At 44.2% G+C, this 19,194-nt stretch overlaps 2 protein-coding genes across 6 annotated transcripts in view; both read right to left on the bottom strand.

Moving 5' to 3' along the window:
* Window positions 1-368: 368 nt before the first annotated feature.
* Window positions 369-19,194, bottom strand: part of LOC118511734 (E3 ubiquitin-protein ligase TRIM9) — a 94,963-nt gene continuing 76,137 nt past the window's right edge. For all 5 annotated transcript variants that reach the window (XM_036055180.1, XM_036055184.1, XM_036055182.1 and 2 more), the window contains 4 exons: window positions 15,968-16,107; window positions 10,274-10,412; window positions 5,052-5,285; window positions 369-4,965 (listed from right to left, as the gene is read on the bottom strand). In XM_036055180.1, coding sequence (XP_035911073.1) covers window positions 4,676-4,965; window positions 5,052-5,285; window positions 10,274-10,412; window positions 15,968-16,107 — 803 coding nt within the window. In that variant the 3' untranslated portion in view covers window positions 369-4,675. The remainder of the gene's footprint in view (window positions 4,966-5,051; window positions 5,286-10,273; window positions 10,413-15,967; window positions 16,108-19,194) is intronic.
* Window positions 6,046-9,652, bottom strand: LOC118511733 (putative leucine-rich repeat-containing protein DDB_G0290503). Its single transcript, XM_036055179.1, has 4 exons — window positions 9,254-9,652; window positions 8,539-9,195; window positions 6,426-8,455; window positions 6,046-6,325 (listed from the first exon to the last, which is right to left on the bottom strand). Exons 1-4 carry the CDS (start codon window positions 9,464-9,466, stop codon window positions 6,277-6,279), a joined length of 2,949 nt encoding a protein of 982 aa, XP_035911072.1. The 5' UTR covers window positions 9,467-9,652; the 3' UTR covers window positions 6,046-6,276.

Below are 19,194 nucleotides of genomic sequence, written 5' to 3'. Positions count from 1 at the left end.
GCTGTCTTGACCTGGGTGCTATATGTTTTATAGGATGTCAGCTACAATAGGAATACGATCAATCCCTGCCCACATGGATTCCATCCATTCAATTGGTGGGTCATATGTGGTTCCAGTCTTTTTGCTTGTCCCTTCATCAGACTATTTAATTATGGAATTGCCCTTGTCATCATGATCGCTTTTGACTAGGTTAAGCATAAAACATTGTGTTAAATTTAAAGTGTAAATATCCAGGCATGCGCGCCCTTCATGGGAGGCGAACATTCACTGGATGATAAACGTGATATATATAGCACCACATTAAAAACATTTTGTTTGTGCATTGTCAATATGAATATCAAGAGCAATAAAACACAACATCGCCTCGCTTAAGATTTTTAATATGTTTTTATTACTTATCATTGTGTTTTACCAAAGGATTACAAATTCCATCACTACACCACCACTTTTCACCGCCTAGGAATAGTGGGCATTCGTCAATGCTGTTGCTTTTTCGTCTACATTCGTTTCGTTCAACATATTTGTTTCTTAATTTTCCAATTCGAAAAGCTCTACCGATTTGTGTTTCGTCTCATAATGCTATCATTGTCTCTTCCTCCTGTGATGTGTTGTTCTTCTCTTGCCATTGGTTCTGCTACTTCCAACTGCTGTTCCTTTTTGAATGTTTGGACTTTTTTCCATGTGTTGATAATTGTTTGACGGGTAGACGGGACTGCTAAAAACTATTTCATGCTGAGTAATGCTTGATTTTACACGGTTACACAATTATCAGAAGCTCATTGTTATTTTGTCGTTTCGGAAGAAGCAATACACGGTTAGTACATTTCGGTATAGAAGGTTCTTGCTACAAACTGCTCTACGATACTTGTGTGTGCTCCTTGCCGTTTTGCACCAGACACCATGCCATGATCGATTCCGTGCCCCCTTTTATTTCGATTCCAATTGATCTAGTGATTTGAATTTCTAAACGCGTGTGCAGTGGTTTATTTCTACCAGTAAATTTTGAAATGAATGTTTCATCTGCTTCGTTTTATCAGAAGGTTATCTGTGTTGCTTTACTTTCGTTTCCTTGCCAGATTCCGGTTCGTCGAAGTAGAATACACACGTACGAGAGACTCTTCATATTAGCTACTTCGAGATTTGCGATAAAATAACTTAGTTTCTTTATCATAAAATTACAATTTACACTTTGTACAACACGAATGACAGTTCACTATCATGTGCCACTTTCGGTACGCCGGTTCTGTACATTGCTGTGAGTATGGTTTAATTTTTTTTTGTGCATGTGAGTGGGTTTGTTTTAGCCGAATCTTGATCTTGGTTTTAAAAATATTGGTTCAAATTTAATAAACGCCGCTGTAATATTATCCGTAAGCTTAGTGAGTATTACGATTCGTCATTCGTTAGTTAGATCCTTCTTTTTTAACGCGACGTTAATTATGGGCTTTCCAAGAGTTCGAACTACAAACCTTAACTTCGTCCTTTTTATATGTACAAAAGCGCGTACTTTATCAGTTAAAATAATATCAAAAAATAACTTGCGTTTTTAGCTCAATTAAGAGATAATTGGATGCAAAATAAATAAATCCCTCTCCTCAATTGTTGTTCTCTATAAATAATACCTTTTTTCCTCTGCAAAGTCCTGGGCAGGAAAATCCATAATCGATGCCCACATCGTACTGCACAGACTACTGATAAGTATGGTTTAACCTTTCGCTTCTCCTACTGCAAAACAATAAATGCAAGATCAACTGCAATAATGAACCACAAATAATTGAACATCACCACCTCACATCACCATTTAATACGCTGTTGTTGCTGTTGGCCGATGGGCAGCGCCATTAATTGGACAGACAGTTTTCCGGTTAATGTTTTGCCCTGTGCCAAAGTGGACAGTCAGTCGGTTACCATAGTGACAAGTCCACAGGAAAAACGGGAAATCTTCCCAAAGAGCATGACCTCCCGAACGCGTGATGATATGCACCCGGGAACGTGCTGTTTCATGCGCACGATTATAATGAACGATAATTCAATGCTGGTACTTCTTATGGCGGATTTTTGATATTTTCAGTTCGACCTTTGCTGTTTTTTTATGCCCTGCTGGTTGCCCCTCGAAACACATTTATTGCGCTGGATGCACAGTAATCGATTTCGAATCGATTTCACACGTCCTTTTCATAAATGCGTGTGCACCGGTTATTCTTAAATCTAGCGGGCCAGCGCGGTAGGATTGCCAATTTTTTGTTTTCGCTTTCCAATCAGAGAACGCGATTTTATTTGCGATTATTTTATCGCTTTGTTTTCGATTTCATTCCTGCAACATGCCAATTAATAATAGCGCCAACGGCCAGGGAAACCAGGGAAGCCGCCCAATCATTTCGTGGCTCGTTATATGCCATGTTTATCACGAGTGCTGAATTTTTCATTCATTCAGCATCATTAAATGATTATTCATCGATAAAAAAACACTCGCTGACCCGGTTAATTGAGACCGGGGTTATTTTTACAAAATACTTATGTGTGTGTATAAGAGCTTGGAAGAGCAACACAAAAAAAAAACACAAGCGTTAAATAAATACAAAATAAACGACTCGCGATGGCGTCCGGGAAACTCAATAGAACGAATGAATGCTCTGAAAAAGCTTCCCGAAAGTTATCAATTATAGAGTTTCTGTTCCAGTAGCTATTTACAGTGTCGGAAAAAATTATACGATCAATTATATTTAATTTCTTCCTCCCTGGCACTTCCCTGGAAACCTCAAAAGGTTTCGGCCTCCCATTTCTGGCTTTCTGTTACTTGATTTTATCCATAAAGCAAGGAAGTCAAGCCTTGCATACACGGAGGCGATTTTATAAAAATATTTAGAAACTCGTCGGCAATATATTTACTATCATTAGAATTATGTTTTCATTGAGAAAATATTTAATCTTCTTTTCAGAAATGAATTAACAGTCTGTCATAGCGCAGGTCCGGGTTTTTGGATACAAGATATTGTAAGCCCACACAAATATGTAGAATGTAATGATTTCGTATGGAAAATGAGATATGTCACTGGAATGGTAATTAACATTCAGGGCAAAAATGTTACACCGAACAACGAGATCAGTAGAGAAATGGGGTGTGATCTACTATCAGTTGTTATCGGTTGGCCAGCACAATTTTTAAACCTCAAACTAACTGGGAATCTCCTAGAAAATTCAAATAAAAAATTGAGTACCCAAGAGTCAAGATCGAAAGAGGAACAGTGCCTTCAAATACAGAGAACCAGTATGCAATAACGTTATCAAACAAGTCTAACATTCATTGATTTCATATCCCGAAGAATACGATCATTCCATCAAAACAAAGGACATGCAAGCAAATACTCATCGTAACCGTCCTGCACTTGTTTTTGCAATATTTTGCTGAAAAGTTACAAAAAAGAGTAATATAAAAAAGAGTAATAATATAGAGTAAGAGATATTCTGGATTAACCTAAAGCTTGAACTAACTTTTTCCGGATTAAAAAAAACTATTATCATCCAAAATCCTCATCGTTGCCCTCACTTTACAAGCAACAAAATGAAGATAGTCTTATTGCAACGACTACCACTGTATGTAATCCCTGTTGTACAGAAAAAAAGCAGCTCTTACAAAACAGGGCAAAACATCAAAAACAAGAACGCGTATGCAAATTTGCAACCCCATTATCTTGTATCATCCCGAGTGCAAACACTGGTACGGTTTTGCATTAAACATAGCCGCGTTAATCGACCGCGATCCGTACCTCCTACCGGTGGTGCATTATTATTTCCTGCATTAATTGGAATGGGCGACGGAAGCTTGCAGCAGGATCACTCTAGCCACGTGCCCCTTAAAAGTAACAATTTGCCGCTTTCACTAGATAATGTTTTGCAGGAAAAAAAGAGAGCGTTCAACCTTATTCGCCAATTCGTGCTAACGTGTCGCGTCCAAGTCCCCCAACCAACTGACCTCACGAAGAATTTGATGACGCGGGAACGATTGGAACGAACGAATATGCAAATCATGCGCTCGCTCATCGTTTGCAGTGGCCGACCAATTCGGTACATTTCTATTAGCATTTATCCCCCCGAAAGCTTCCCTTGCGAGCGATCACAGCACAGCAGCCCGGAACGGAAAAGCGTAACGTCGCGAATAAGTTCGTGGGCAGTGATTGAAACCAACCGATAAGCCATGGGTGGCGTTCCAGCCGAAGTTCGGAGTTCAGCAGCCGTGGGAGACGAAAAGCTGGCTGGCCCACATGTGACCTTTTTTTTCCACCCTACGTCAAGATATTGTTCACATTCCGGGTAAAACATCCGATGGTCGGGTGTGATTACGAGCGCATGTGCCATTTGTTTTATGCATGACAACAGCGTTTCAACTGGTGGTGCTGGTGGTTTGAGCTGAGATGAGGAAGGTTTTTTAAAAGAAAGTTTACATCTTAAATAATGTCTCGTGCGCTTAGTTTTGATTCCTTTTTTCGTTCCTATCCCTTAGTTTAAAACTGTTTCTAAAACCGACTTCCTTAAAGCGTTACTTTCTACACACTTCGGTCAAACGTTAGCCTTCTTACCTTCCCATGTTAGTGGACGGAAGAAGCGAACGTGTGAACTGCATCGATCGAACCGATTGCTTGCGGACCGGGGTTCAGGAGTCGCAGCAACCGATTGCTCAGTGATAGTCCATGCGCGGTGCATCCAGCCCAGTGTGCAGGGTCAGTGTCACGCCACGGTTGACGCTTACGGCCGGGTAGAACACACCGTACAGATCACGGAACGCCACCGAACCCTGCGGCATCTCGTTGACGATGAAGTGTAGCGTGTGCCGTTCGAGGTCGAGCAACACACCGACCGTGCTGCCGGACGAGATGCCGCCCTCGACGCGCCGCTCGTGCACGCTGTTGTGCTGGAACCAGGACCTCTGCCTATCGATGTACATCGCGAAACCCTTGTCGTCTTTGCCTGTATCGGAAAAGTTTAGTGCAGAAAAGGAAACAAACAAATACATTAGCTGTGCCATCTTGCTCCAGTGTACGACCGCTTCTTACCAAGCATCTTATCGCGGGCCACATCTAGCCTCGCCACGCCAAACGCTGGATCGGTGTCGGCGGTGTACTTGTCGATGGTAAACTCCCAGTAGTGTACGCCCCGGGAAAACCCGACCGAACCGAGCGCAACCCGATGCTCCCAGCCGTCGGCCGATACGGTTTGGTTTTCGTTGGAGAAATTCAACCCCGAGCAGGGACCGCCGCTAAGGACCGAATCGAACGTGAACCAGGCAACTGTGGAAGAGAGCGAAGGAAATAAAAGGGGTTCAGTTTAGTATGGAGCATGGAAGGGGGATTTGCTTCTCTATTTAAAGTGTGTACAAACTGTCGAAACATAAATTCTTCCCCTGCCATTTAAATTTACCACAGTCTACAATTCACCAAAACGTCCACTTTGCAGTAAAATATTTCAGACATTGCATCCGATTCTTTTGTCTCGTCATTTGACCGAACCTGTCCCAAATACTACCCTGCTGGCAGCAATACCGATAGAGACTATCGGTAGGATGGCAGGTGTAAATTTATTTCATCATACGCTTCGCTCCAAAATCGCTAACGATGCTTGACGAAGCATAGAAACATCCGATTTTTTTGTTAAATCGTGCCCTTACTGCAACTTTTCCCTTGCCAAACCGGACGGGTCAATATGAAGCATCGTGCAAAAGGTATTTAAGCAACGCACACCTCAAAGGAGGAATGTGAACACAGGATAAAAAAAATAGCTATAGATAAAGGCCACAAATACTCCGTCCAAATGGCGTTACATTAAACGGAAAGGGTTCAAATGGACGGTAGGAGGATCCAGAACGAATCAGCGGTAGCAATTTTCCAGTTCGTTTTAGGCATCACTGCATTCATTAAATACACCACCGATTGTGGTTTCGTAGGTAGGAAGAGATGGATGCGATGCGAACCAATACCAATAGCATTTGGAATGGTTTATCTGCGCACTTTCACGTTGCACTTCGAAACGTTGAGAGCGATAGGGCGAGAGTTTATCTTCAACGGGTTACGACTGTTTATTGATCGTTGAATAGAATTGAATAACTCAGCTATCCTGAGCTAAGGATCACTTCAGATGCATTTTAGCATTGGGCTTCTGAATTTAACTTCAATTTGTTTTTCTTTTCCAAATTTAACGAGCGTTTTCTTCTCTTCTCCAACTGCTCCCAAAAAATCCTGCTCTAAGCCTAAAACTACTCCAAAACGAATCGTACTTCCAACCTCAAGGATACGATTTCTTCATATTCTCCATCCATTTGATAGTTCGGCGCCTGTAACAAAGAAAAACGTTACATTTTATCATCTTCCTATCTGCTAAACGCTACGAATTGAAGACACCCCAGTGTCTCACGCCCTCTTCCCCCATATCACCTCTCCACATCAATAGTTCCCATCTTGGAGTGTCTGTTATCGTCACCTCTAACCGACGACAGCGATTTGTGCACCGGGACTGATGGTTTCCTGTCCAGCATGCCCGGCCAAAGGCTGGGTCGATTCAGATGACCCATGTGACTGGCGGTTCGGCTGCGGTTGTCCTCGGCCGGCACATTCATGCTTTCGGCCGACTGCACCACCGACTGGTGGTTGGTACGGTCCGTCAGCTCCATGTTCATCATGACCCGTGCGTCCGTGATGACCTGCCAGCACTTTGTCATGCTGTTGGCCAGCACCGTCACATTACGGCCGAGCACGGCATTCTTCCGCGTGATGGCACCGCAAATTTCCTGCAGCAACACGTACAGCTCCGCCACCAGCAGCAGCTCCAGCCCACCCTGCGCTATCTTAAATGCTATCGCCTGAATGCAGTCGCAGTCGCGCATTCCACCCCCCAGCACACCCATCGTCGAGCTGCGTGCCTTCGCCGAGTGGCGTTTGCTAAGGTTGTCCTGCAGCTGCTCGAGCTTGCCGAACGAGCTGTCCAGTTTGTTGCGCTCAACAGCAACCCCAGAACCATCGTCGTCGTCGTCGTCGTACGCATCGTCCTCATTGTCAGCATCGTTGCACGCATTGTTCTCATTGCCAGATTCGTTCTCGTCCGGTTCGGGCTTAATTTCCTCCGTTTCTTTCTCATCCTCTCCACGGTCCAGCTCTTCCTTGATGGACAGGGGCTCAAACTGTTCCACTTCGTCACTAATTCGGACGCTTTTTCTCGACTCCTTGGAAGGATTAGGCATCAGCAGTTTGGCCATTGCATCCTCCTCACATCCAGCCAGGCGGGCTCGCAGCTCTGCTAGTTCCTCCTGACAAGCACGAGCATCATCACCGGAGGCAGACGCGTTTCCTTCAGCCACCACCGTTAGAGTGTTCAACTTGCCCTGAAGCTGTTCGATCAATGAGTTCTTCTCGGTCAGCTGAGATAACAACGTTTCCATCTGAGTGCTATCGACACCGGTTTCTACAGGCGCAGATTGAGGAGGGGGCAATGTTGTTTCCTGTAATGTCTTCAATTTCTGATCCCTTTCTTGCAGCTCCTTTTCTAGCGTAGCTATTTTCTGTACAAGTTTTGCATTTTCGTCCGCATTGCTTGCAGTCACACCTTCCGCCTTAGATGAGGCATCCTTCAGTCCGGAAATGATTTGCTCCAGTTCGGAAATTTTGCCTGCCTTTTCAACACAACATTCTGTACCACCACCACCAACATTAGTATTCTCCGCCTGAATCGGAGCACTTGGCAGCGATTGCACTTTCGTTTCTAGTTCTACGACCCGAGCTTTGTTTATGGTAAGATCTGCCCTAAGCTTTTCATTTTCTTCCTGCAGTTTATTAAGCTTCTCGTTTGCCGCCAGTAGCTCCAGCTGTCCCACGGTCACATCGGACGGTGAGCCACTGGTTAGTTGCTCTAGTTGCAGCTTCAAGCGTCCCAACTCTTTACAGTCAGCCATTGAAGTTTCACGGAGTGTTGCATAATTTTCCGATGCTTGCTGTAGCTGTCGTTGACATTCGGCTAACTCCTGGCGAAGATCAATTATTTGTTGCTGATGGATTGTACTGTCTGCAGCGATTGGTTTCGTTTCGCTGGTACTCTGGACTTGCAGGAGCTGGGTTTGTTGTTTAAGCTGCTCGATATGTTGGGATTGATCTTTGATAGTTTGATTGAGTTCCTCGATGTTTTGGTTTTGTTTTTGAATTTGTACATTTAGCTCTTGAATCTGTTGTAAATGCTTGGGGCAATTAGAACAGGTGGAAGATTCCTTCACAGAACTATCGCCGCGACTCTCAACTACTCCGCGATCTTCGACTACTTCTTGATCATCGGTGTTTTCTATAATTTTCTCAGTGACAGTTGTTTGCGAGCCGTACTGATCATCCGTTGACTCATCAAACAGTCGATCCCGAGAAGATCGCCCCAACGTGTGATCCTTCAATTGATTCAGTTCAACCGATTGCTGTTCGTACATGTTCTACAGAGAGGCAAACAGAGATAACACATGTCAAACAGTAGCTACATGGAAGCCAGTCCTCCTGTTAACCGTTCCCAACTTACCACCAACATTTCAATCTGTTCCTCACACGCCTCTCTACGGTGCAGTTCATCTTTAAGGTTCTGTTTCAATTCCACTGCCCTCAATCGATACTGCTGCGAGCGCTGCACTTCTTCCGCCAGCTCTCGCTTCTGCTGTGTCAGTGCATCATACTCAGCTTTAAACAACGCCAGCTCACTTTCCAACCGATCGTAGTCCTTTGCCTTAAATTTGAGAAAATTGTTCTCTGCCTCAACGTTCGCCCTGCTATCTCCAATCGGTGATTCAGTAACGGCGGCCGTTTGAAACGTTTTTAACTGTTCCCGCAAATGAACCATCTCCTCCTCGAGATCCTCATTGTGGTCCCGTAGATCGATGATCATTTGACTGATTTCGGCAAGTTCCTGCTCGTCAAACTGAGCGGTTTCACGCTGCTGCTCCTGACACGCAGCGATCCGTTCGATTTCGGCACTGAGCAGTCGGTTTTCTTCGTCCAATGCTTTCAACTTTTCGTCGAGCGTTTCGCTCTTTTTCACCAGCTCTGTTTTGGCCTGTTCCAGCGATTCGATCGCGGTGTGCTTCTTCTTCACATCATCCCTTAAGCTGAGGATGTAATCGGCTAGATTATCCGCATCAAGACGAACTAGAATTTCTTTCGTCAGATCTGCCCCGGAGAAGGACTAATAAAAAGGAGGTTACGCGAGGATACGGAAAACAACAGCTAAGCAGCCATCTTACGTAAAGTGGAACTTTTGCACCCTGCGATATTGTTCGATTGGCGACATCTTCTATGAACTGCGACTGCTTCAACCCATCCCGGGACCAGGCCCGGTAGTCGTAGCAGGAGCTGTACGATTTGAGAACTGCATCGCTTCGCTTACGGCTCGGTAGCTTTGGGCCTTCGGTTGGAAACGCAATGCTCAGAAACTGTTTTTGAGTTGTGTAGGACATCTTGTCCTGTGAGGTGTTTCACTTTCTTTTTATCCAACCGAAAACTACTCCATTCACAACGCCAGCAACACCTGATACATCTCACCAAAGACTACTACCTCGCAAAAGTACCCGTTTTGAAGAAAAGCCTAAACATCGGTTACTACGGCAACACACTTCGTACGGACTAAATTACTTTTTAAATAGGCTCATATTTTCATCTCGTTTCGAGACAAGAGCATATGGCAAAAGTGACACTAATGAGAAGACGGCATCATTATGTCCTTGGCAAGAAAACACTTCTTCTGTGGTTTTGGTGGTGCATGTGTTGGTTGTCCCGTACAAATGCTCTCAAGCACTTCGCTTTCCATCGCCACAAAAGACGCGCACACACACAAAAAACCTCGTGATTTTCTCCACCATAAAACAAGAGAGACACGTGCTGCAGCGAGGGTTTAGCTTCCGTTCTACCCCACCCCACCGGTGAACAAGTGCTTAATCTGTGTTTGCAAAATACGACCACCATCACCACGCCACCATTATTGTATTGTGTCCTTCTGGCAAGTCACCGGGGCCTACCATATGAGATGCAGAGTGTCTCGCCCTCCCGGCAGCAGAGAAATGCCACTCTCATCTATCTCCGAGTAATCCTGCATCCCTTGACGGTTGGTTTTACGTGAGTGTGTGTGTTTTTTCTTCTTTGCCACGAACCTCACTACTTACTAGCTCTTCACTTTATTTCAATCAGCCCCACCGTCACAAGGATGATGTGTGTACTGCTGCTATGCTCAGTGGGAGCGTAACGCTGAAACAACTGAACCGACTTACCTTCTGCCGTCTGTAATCCAATAAGCTCGGAATATTCACCCTCGCCGGTGTTGTTGAAGGCTTTAACACGTGCGTTGTACATCGAGTTGAAGTGCAGTCCGTCGACGGTGCAGATTGTTTCCTTGCCACAGTAGACCTCCTGCATCACGCGAACGAAACGGTAGGAAAAGATGGAAAGCGTTGCATGAATTTCATTGCAAATGGTGAGCACTTTAATGTTGAATAAAACAAAACACAATTTTCGGGAAAAAATTATTTTGTAGCTGTACTTTTATAAAACGTTTTTATTAAACTACGAAACAAAATCCCCAAAAAACAAATTCCACAATTGTACAGTACTGTCTGTTTGACGGTGGGCATGGAATGAATATTTATACGGTACTGTCGATTCACTTCAGTCTGGCTGCAGCACATCAATAGTACCGCGAACCTCGAGCAAGGTGCAGTCCCGGGTTAAGCAATGAGGACGCGCGTTGAATTTTTAATTCCCTCCCCCCTTTTTTTCGGTTGAGCTTTAAGCAAACTCTTGTCATTCACCTTTACAACTGCACCACGCGAATCGATGTTTTTTCCCGTCATTACCTAACACGTTCCGGTGTACTAGGGCAGCATCTCGAGCACAACAATACACTTAAAAGGAAGGAAGTGAAACAAAAAACAAAAAACGTTCCCACTCGGTTCCCTAGTTAAAATAGATGACACCGGTGACTCATGTAAATTTTATTCCTATAGAAGGAAAAACCCCTCTGCAGGATATGATAAGGAAAAAGGGGATCCTTTACTTGATGGAGATTTTTTAATGATTTGGAGCATTAAACGGAGGAAGAGATTTAAAAAAAGTACGAACACGAATACGCATGACAGTGTTTGGAAGGTTAAGGTTTTGAGAAAGAGTAAGGAAATGAAAAGTTTTTCAATTACCATAATGGAACAAAAGCCAGTAACAACATTAATTAACATCAATTATTGGACGCAACTTCTTAAAACTCTTTCATTCATCTGGTAGCTTTTACGATTCGATGCTTTCTAAAGAAATGGGCCGCTGTGGACTCTGGAGTTGAAGTACAATTTTCTAAAGCGTTTTGTTCTGGACAGAAATATTTCAATACTTCAATAGATTTTCAACAATTCAACTGAAACTTTTATGTCCGAAAATGGTTTAAAGTAGACATTTTAAACATACATCCTGCTGGTTAGAAACAGCTCTCGGGTACTTTCTACCCAGCCTGGCCAACGACTGTAGTCACTAGGTTTTCCACTAGCAATTTTGTCACATCAGCTTAGACATCGTCTTATTCTTTTTATCGGGCTGCCCAATCTCAATATTCTCAACAACCTTAGCCTGCCTTTGCTGGTTTCCTTGACTTTGCATACCTGTGTTGTGGTCAATCCTACTTACGGGGAATCAGTCCGGCAGTTGAAAAACGACCTCAAAAATGTTAGACCTCTTCTTCTTCCTCTTCCTTGGCACTACAACATTGAAAGGTCTTGGCCTGCCGTTTCTGGCTTTCTGTGACTTGATTTTACCCGTAGCAAAGTGGTCAGCCTTGCTTACGGGGAGGTGGTTTGGATGGGATTTGAACCCCAGTCGGTCCCAATCCCGGTAGGGATTGGGAATGCTCGACTTCAACGATCCCAAGAACCCACAGTTTCATCCGATACAGGGGCAAGACCAACCCACACAAGGTTCACCAAGCCACTAGATGTGAGCCACTAGAAACTCCCTATTTGACTATCCATCTTAGGGTTGGACCCCCAATAAAGAAAGATTTTGATGGTCGATTAGGGCACAATGTCCATCAACGAGATTCAACTTCAATTATGCGCCGAACTTATGAAAAGCTTGACCTCTCAAACGCAATTCCCCATGCAAAGTCTATTCGAATATTTCTATAAGTCCAGAAGAATCTTTTTTGTGAGAGTAAGTTTGACACCACTGAGTTAAAGCAGTTTTAATGTAGAGTCGAACAAGTGCTCTTAGCTAGAGCCGAACAATTGCTAAAGTTATTCTTAGTTTCCTGGTGCATCCAGAAACTCTAAACATACTTTTAAAACAAATGAAATATTATAAACTGTTATGGTAATTTTCGAGGTAAGGAACCCTAGGAACAGTTTATTGCTACAATTATTTAAATTCGTTATTGGTAGTTATGCATCAACTATCAATATTACCTGGAACGTAGAAAAATAACACATTCATACTGATACCCTTTCAATTTAAATTTACATAATAAACTCATGCAACTTAAAACTAACCCCCAAGTAAGATTATTATGCTTTCCTACATGAGTTCGCTTCGACCTACTTTATCAACCACTACGCCTCGTACGGTGGTTACCGCAAACAGCAACTCGCCACCGTGCATAAACGATTCCCCCGACGTGTACCGTGCAAGCAATTTTGATAGGGTGTTGGTACGGAATAACCTGCCCGAAAAAAAGCCACTCGCCCCAACCATCTACCACCTTCCAATAACCACATCGAACCGGGGCTCCATGGTTATCAGGCCGTGTGTCAGCCTGAAGATGCAAAATTTCTCCAAACCACCGAACAACGTCACTTGACATGATACGGTGGTGCATGGCCTGCAGCCATTTCGTAGAATGTTTCCAAGCCTCACCCGACGTCGTCTGCTGCCATTTGCAAAAATATTACACCAGCCTCACCAGAACGTTTGGTCCGCAGACCAAGGGAACGATGGACGGGCGCAAGCATGGCGGCAACTGGAATGGCATTCCATAAGATATGAAAATCGTTTTCGCTGTGGTCTTGGCCCAGCTCGACGGGATGTGGGAAGAATGCACGGAGAGCCGGCACACACACATACACATGCAAAAAAACCGACCGAAAGAACGATTTCAGAACGCGATAGCAGCTGGATGAAGCTTAAAAGGACTCGCACAATGTGAGTGGGTACCGCACCGTGGGTTTGTATGTGCAATATTTCTTTATTTTTCTACGAAATAAGTTTTTTGTTATTTTTGTCCATGCCATACCCACCCCCCCCCCCCCCTCCCCTCCAACGGTCCTGGTCTAATGCTGATGGAGTGTCAGACCGGAACCGGAACAAAAGGGACAGCCCGCCGGTACAATCACTATGCGCACGCTGTGGTGTGTCATCATGGGGCTTTCCCAACCTCGGACTCGGATAGTCTCCGCATCGGGAGTCTGGCAAGGAATGTCATATTACGCTCGCCAAAAATAAAGTCATTCGTTCGTACGGTAGCCAGGCGGTCGGCTATTGTTGTTCTAGGGGGGTAAAAAAAGTTGAAAGATTTTATGCACGGCTGCCATCCGGGGACGTTGATTGTTTGTCGGTCGAGGTGAGAATCAACTTAAATTTGGATCTGTCTGTGTCTGGTGGTGGAATTTGCCCATCGCACGCCTCGCCACGCGCATGGGTGAGACACCAGATTTATGTGGAATTTTGAATTTAGAATGAGCTTTTTATCAGAATCTCTCTCCGTGTTAGTTCGGATAACAGTTTCCCCGGGAGAATTTAAATGCAGTGCATATGCTTCAAATGTATCTTCGTTACACAGGGTGTAAGTTTATGATAGCTTGGAGTTCACTCCAGTACTTTTTGCTTTGGATGTTTTATTTACTGAGAATACTTGCATTTTTTGTGTGAAAAAATTGTATTTTCTTGAGCATGAAGAATCGTTCAAATCGAACAAACATTGAAGGAAAATGCTATCCTATCTTCCTTAAAGTAAATCAAAAAGTTTAACAAAAAACTTATCTAAGCCTAGGATGACAGAAAGTTTAACTTAGAAAACCTGCAAGCAACATATCAAACATCAACTGCAAGTCACGTTAGAACTTATGTTTAAGCCACCATAATGATGTACTGCAGCTATCAGTTTAGGCCATGTTTGGGTCCATATTCCTCGCCAGCACGTCACTACCCCTACCAAGCAATCTTCACAAAACCCAACAGGACCATATAATGAAGTCACGTTGCCAACACGGGTGACAATTGACCGGTAGTAACGTTCCTCCCTTCTTGTTTTCTAAGCTAGCGCAACCAACAAATTTCCACCCCTATTACTCAACACAATGGGCCAACCGACCGGAAGTGTGGTAAGGCTACTTACGAAACGACAGCTTTCAGAAAAGGTTTTCCCTTCAACTTCTGCGGAAAAATAAAAACCTATGGACATGGACAGCAGAATAAGGAGGAAAAAAAACTAGTTACAAAACCCAAGGAGTGCTGCTAATTTGCCCTGTATTTCCCGATTTGGGAATTGTCCACTATCAAAAGCACGGCAGCGCAACGATGTGACCATTTACTTTGTGTGCGTGTGCGAGTGTTTCATCGCACCCGCAGCCCTTTTATTCAACAAATCCTTATCCACCACCAAGGAATGTAGCAATGTGCCTAGCCCCCCAACACAAAAAAAAAACCACACGCGAACGTTCCGCCGTCAAGTCATCTTCATCATGGTGTGAGTGCCACACACAATCTGCCTTTGTCGTTGGGAGGGAATGCATTAGTTTTCGGTTTTGTCCCTCCCCAAAAAAACCCCCCGGAAGCCATTTTCTCCCGAGGGAGCATTCCAAGTGTACCGAAATGTTGGGCCAAAAACGTTGGGGTAGCAATTTATGTGCATTTTTGCCTCTAATGATCCGTACCGAACGTCCGAACGTCCGGACCGAGGGCTCGTTGCTGATGGGCAGGCAAAAGGTCGTCAGGCCCCCTTTCTGGACTACGGTGCTGCGGAACCCTTCTTACCGGTCAGATGGTGCTGATAATGTCGCTGCGTTGAGTGCGATGAGGGAAAAGCGGGTTGAGGATTCTTGTTCAACTACGCCGAACTCACCTACTACTCCACAGCGAGGTGACACTTTGATGTGTTCAGGGGCAGGAAAAAGTACACCGTTTCTAGGAGTTTGACGCATGCGAAAGATGCCAACCCGAGGACGGTTTCCGGTGGGATTTCAAACTTTACGACACGCACCATAATGGAATTCATTTTCGAGTCGAGACATATTTTACTCGCATGGAAGATGTAAGGGGTTTTATGGGCCTCAACCGGCTTGGTGAGGTCTTATCGCGAGCGGCAAGCCATAGAGTTATTCGACAATGTTTTATAAATTTCTGTAATACTTCTGCCTGTCTGCTGAATATCTTGTTTATGCGACCATGCATTAACATCAAGCTTAGGCATCAAGAACAGTGTCCTTTGCATGGCTTAAAGTGACAGAAATCATGTCTCTCTCCGACTGCTAAACGAGTTAACATCAAAGACAATCGGAAAGCTTTCATCTTTGGGATGCATTGCTTCTCGATTACAGCACTAACACCATGATCTCTACGCTACCCGTACCGAAACATTGTCCTTTGGTGTAAATAAATTCCCAAAGTCATCGCCAGCTTCTCGTCTGAAGCTACTTGCATGCGATAAATCCTTGTGGTTAGAAAAAAACCACCAGAATTACAAAGCCGATTGCCAATCGCAAAAACCTTCTCCCAGAACACTTCGTTGCCTTTGGGGATGTGTATCTCCCTGTTCTTTTCAGAAGCTTTCCCGAGTGTACACATATGCACCGGAAAGCTGGCAGACACATCACCGATTAGGAAAAGCATCTGTTTCTGATGTGGTTTCAGCGCTTTCGTTCCTTTGACTGGAAGGAAACACTTTGGAACCAGACCATGCAAAAGTAGCAATATGCAACAGTAGTAACACTTACCCGAAACTCGCCACCGTTGCCATCGTCCAGCTCGAGCACGTATCCCTGTACGAACGAATGGCTTGGCGCCTGCCACGCAACAGTTACCGAGTTATTCTCCGCCGAACAGTCCTCCGGGATGATGACGGGTGCTAGCGGCACTGAGGGAAAATAGCAACAAACGACAACCGGAAGCATTAGCACACAGGAATGGCGAAATGAGAGATGAATTATTTAAATTATAAAGCGTTTGCGATGAGCATCGCTCGACCGTTGACTGCACCACCGGTTTTCATACGTTGCTGCAAGTGTGCCGCGTTGAGTTGGAAAATGCTTTTTCCCTCTCTCATGAGGAAATGGGAAACCGGCGTGCGAACCCAGCGAAGGGTGGAATGAAAATGGCAAAAAGTAAATGAAGCAATTAAAATTTTATGTAATCATAAATACTTTAAAACTATGCTCATTGGAAGGAAAATCCGTCGAACTGTTCTCGCCGGTTTGGAATTCTTTTGGAACTCAGTAGATCCGGCTTTACGATGCAATCGCTACGAGGCGTAGCGAATAATACCGCGGAAGATGAATAAAAATGGAAAAAGCGATAAAATATGTTTTACGATGGACCGGCTTAAAGCAAGGCTCTTATAATTTGCGAGCATTTTTCTCGGAATTCCAGTGCCATGAAAACTTGTTTTAAATACTGAAGAATCAAGGAAAACAAAGGTTTAGTACGAATATAATGTTTTTTTAAGAGAAAATTGCGATAAATAGTACTAACTATAGTAAGAAATAAATAATGCATCTGCAGGGTTACTGCAGCTTTGCGCATCAAATGAGCACACGCCTTAAAGTATGCAATTATTAGTTTTGAAATATTTTTTGCCTTGTTTTAAAGACTTTGGAGGAACGATACGGCCAGGTCGTGCTATTGGAATAAGAAACTTCAGAAGACATGAAACTAGTGTTGGCTGACTAATCCAACCAAAATTGCAAAAAAACAGCCAAATAAATAATTGAATCCTTACAATGATTGCATACTTTCAGGCTCAACTGATGTTATCCAAGGCAGTGTTGATAGACTTCCACTAAACTAACTTCCATCAAACAACATCGATTTGCTCATATAAAACACTGTTTAAAACAGCTCCAAAACAGAAGCTAAAGCACCGACCAACGAAAAAGAACCATGCAGATGAAATGTAATGCAAAAAAGGTGGGCTTTACCGTCAACGACCTGCCACAAGCACGTCACCACCCTAGCCAGCCCAGACAATGTTGCAATTTTAAACTCAACAAACTGTTACAGCCACACAATCTATGCGTGCCTGGCAGCTGGTGTGATTGAATGCAGTGGGTGCTGCCGTTGACGCCTGCAAGTGCTTCTGCATGTGCGATATGGTTCAATAATGACCGGTCAATAAATCACCGCCACCGACAGGGCTTAAACACAGAGAGAGAGAGAGAGGATGAAGCAACAAAAAAGTGCTCCGAACGTGAAAAAAACGCACTGAATATTTTGCTTAAACCTAGGTTACTTTACAAATTGAGCTGGCCAGGGTTTTGGGCCAAACGGCTGCACTTGCTGCAACGGTGTGCGGTACTACAGTCGAGATAGCTCGTAATACGCACCCGGTTACCCACTAAGTGGCAGCCGAGTGTAGCAGCAGCGCAACAATGTCGTGTAACTTCACACTTTATCACATCCGGAGGTCTCTGCCTTTTATCGTTTGCCTCGCTTTTTTACCGACCTCTGCGTACAACCAAGCTACCATTAAACGAAGCGGGAAGGTTGGTGTTTTCTTTTTTGATGAGTATGCAGCGCGTTGTTATCAGTGCACCGGTGTCACAGTGTCCCGGTAAAGCCCCGGTAAAAGAGTGTGTTACAATTTAGGGATTGAACTGCGTGCTCGTACGCAGTGAGGTTGATTGCTAAAAAAGAAACACCTCGGGTCTGGGTGCGTTTTACCATTAGCTTTCCCTTCCGAAACGTTCATTTGTTGCGCCGGTACGGGGCACTAGCATGGTCGTTAAATCGATACCGATTAGTATCGCTCGAATCACACCGTTCCTTCGCAGACAACAAGGGATGCGCAACAACAAAAAACAACGAGAACCTCAATTTGTGTATGGTCACACCAAAGCGTCGAGCAAGGAAAGGAAAAAAGACCTACCCACACATCATCCGCTCAGGACGAACCCGAGCGCATCGTTGGTCCCGTGTAACGAGGTTGCGATGACAGACCCGAGTTCGGGCCGGAAAGCTTCATGATCAATGAAGCTTTATATTTCGATGCAACGCCTAATGGGTTGATTCAACGAAAAATGGCCATTCAAGCGGTTCGGACGGCCACAATCTGTGCGGTTAGAGTTGTCAAGGTTCTCTGGAGGTTTTGAGGAGGTTTTTTTTTGTGTCCGCATGCCTGCACGTGTAACCTCTTTCTATTGGGCCCTTTTGCATTCACACAGCGGCCTAATCAGACACTTTCTGTACACGGTGAGTGCTGTAACTAACGACTGGCGCTAATCTGGATTCTGTGTGCACTGGTACAAGATATGCAGAGAGCTGTTACAATGATGGAATCGTCCAGTGCACCATAGGACCATTTATATGCAAATGTGTCCAAAAAAGTATTTGAATAAGTCGGGTCGTTTTTTATTCGGGTATTTTATTGGAGAAAAATTATTTGCTTAAATAATTTAAAAAATTCAACCCAATTTATTTATAAGATTGACAAACTTGTCCGTTGTCTTTAAAAAATCTATATTGTCATACGAAATGGAACACTTTGTATAGATATTCGGAATAAATAAACAACTTCAGATCTGAACTCTTCTCACTGCAAAAGAGACCTCCTTTTTTACCTATTATGCTAGACACTTCGCACACAGAACGCGTTTTTGTACGTATTATGCTCGACACTTGAGCGATTTAGCAACGCACAATGTTGTGTGTGCGAGCAGAATTAGCATCAACAAAACGGTCGGAATGTCGGGCGCGCGCTTGTTCGAAAGCGAAAATTTAATCCAATTCCACTAGCCGTGGACCGGTTGAGTTTAATTTCGACAACCGGTAGCCCTGCAGACTCGCCTATTTGCACAGCCCACTGTGCCAATGTTGACACGCTGATCGAATGTGGATGGAAAATCTACATCCTCCCGGCGCATCCGATCCGCCAGCCCCCCCGAGTGGGTGTCAAGTGGGTGTTTCTCTGTGTCCATTGAGGCGTGTAGCTCTCTTCCCGAAGTATGAA

The sequence above is a fragment of the Anopheles stephensi genome, chromosome 3 (assembly GCF_013141755.1).
Source record: "Anopheles stephensi strain Indian chromosome 3, UCI_ANSTEP_V1.0, whole genome shotgun sequence".
Lineage (NCBI taxonomy): Eukaryota > Metazoa > Arthropoda > Insecta > Diptera > Culicidae > Anopheles > Anopheles stephensi.
Note: the sequence above shows the minus strand (reverse complement) of the source record. Positions and strands in the feature narration are given on the sequence as shown.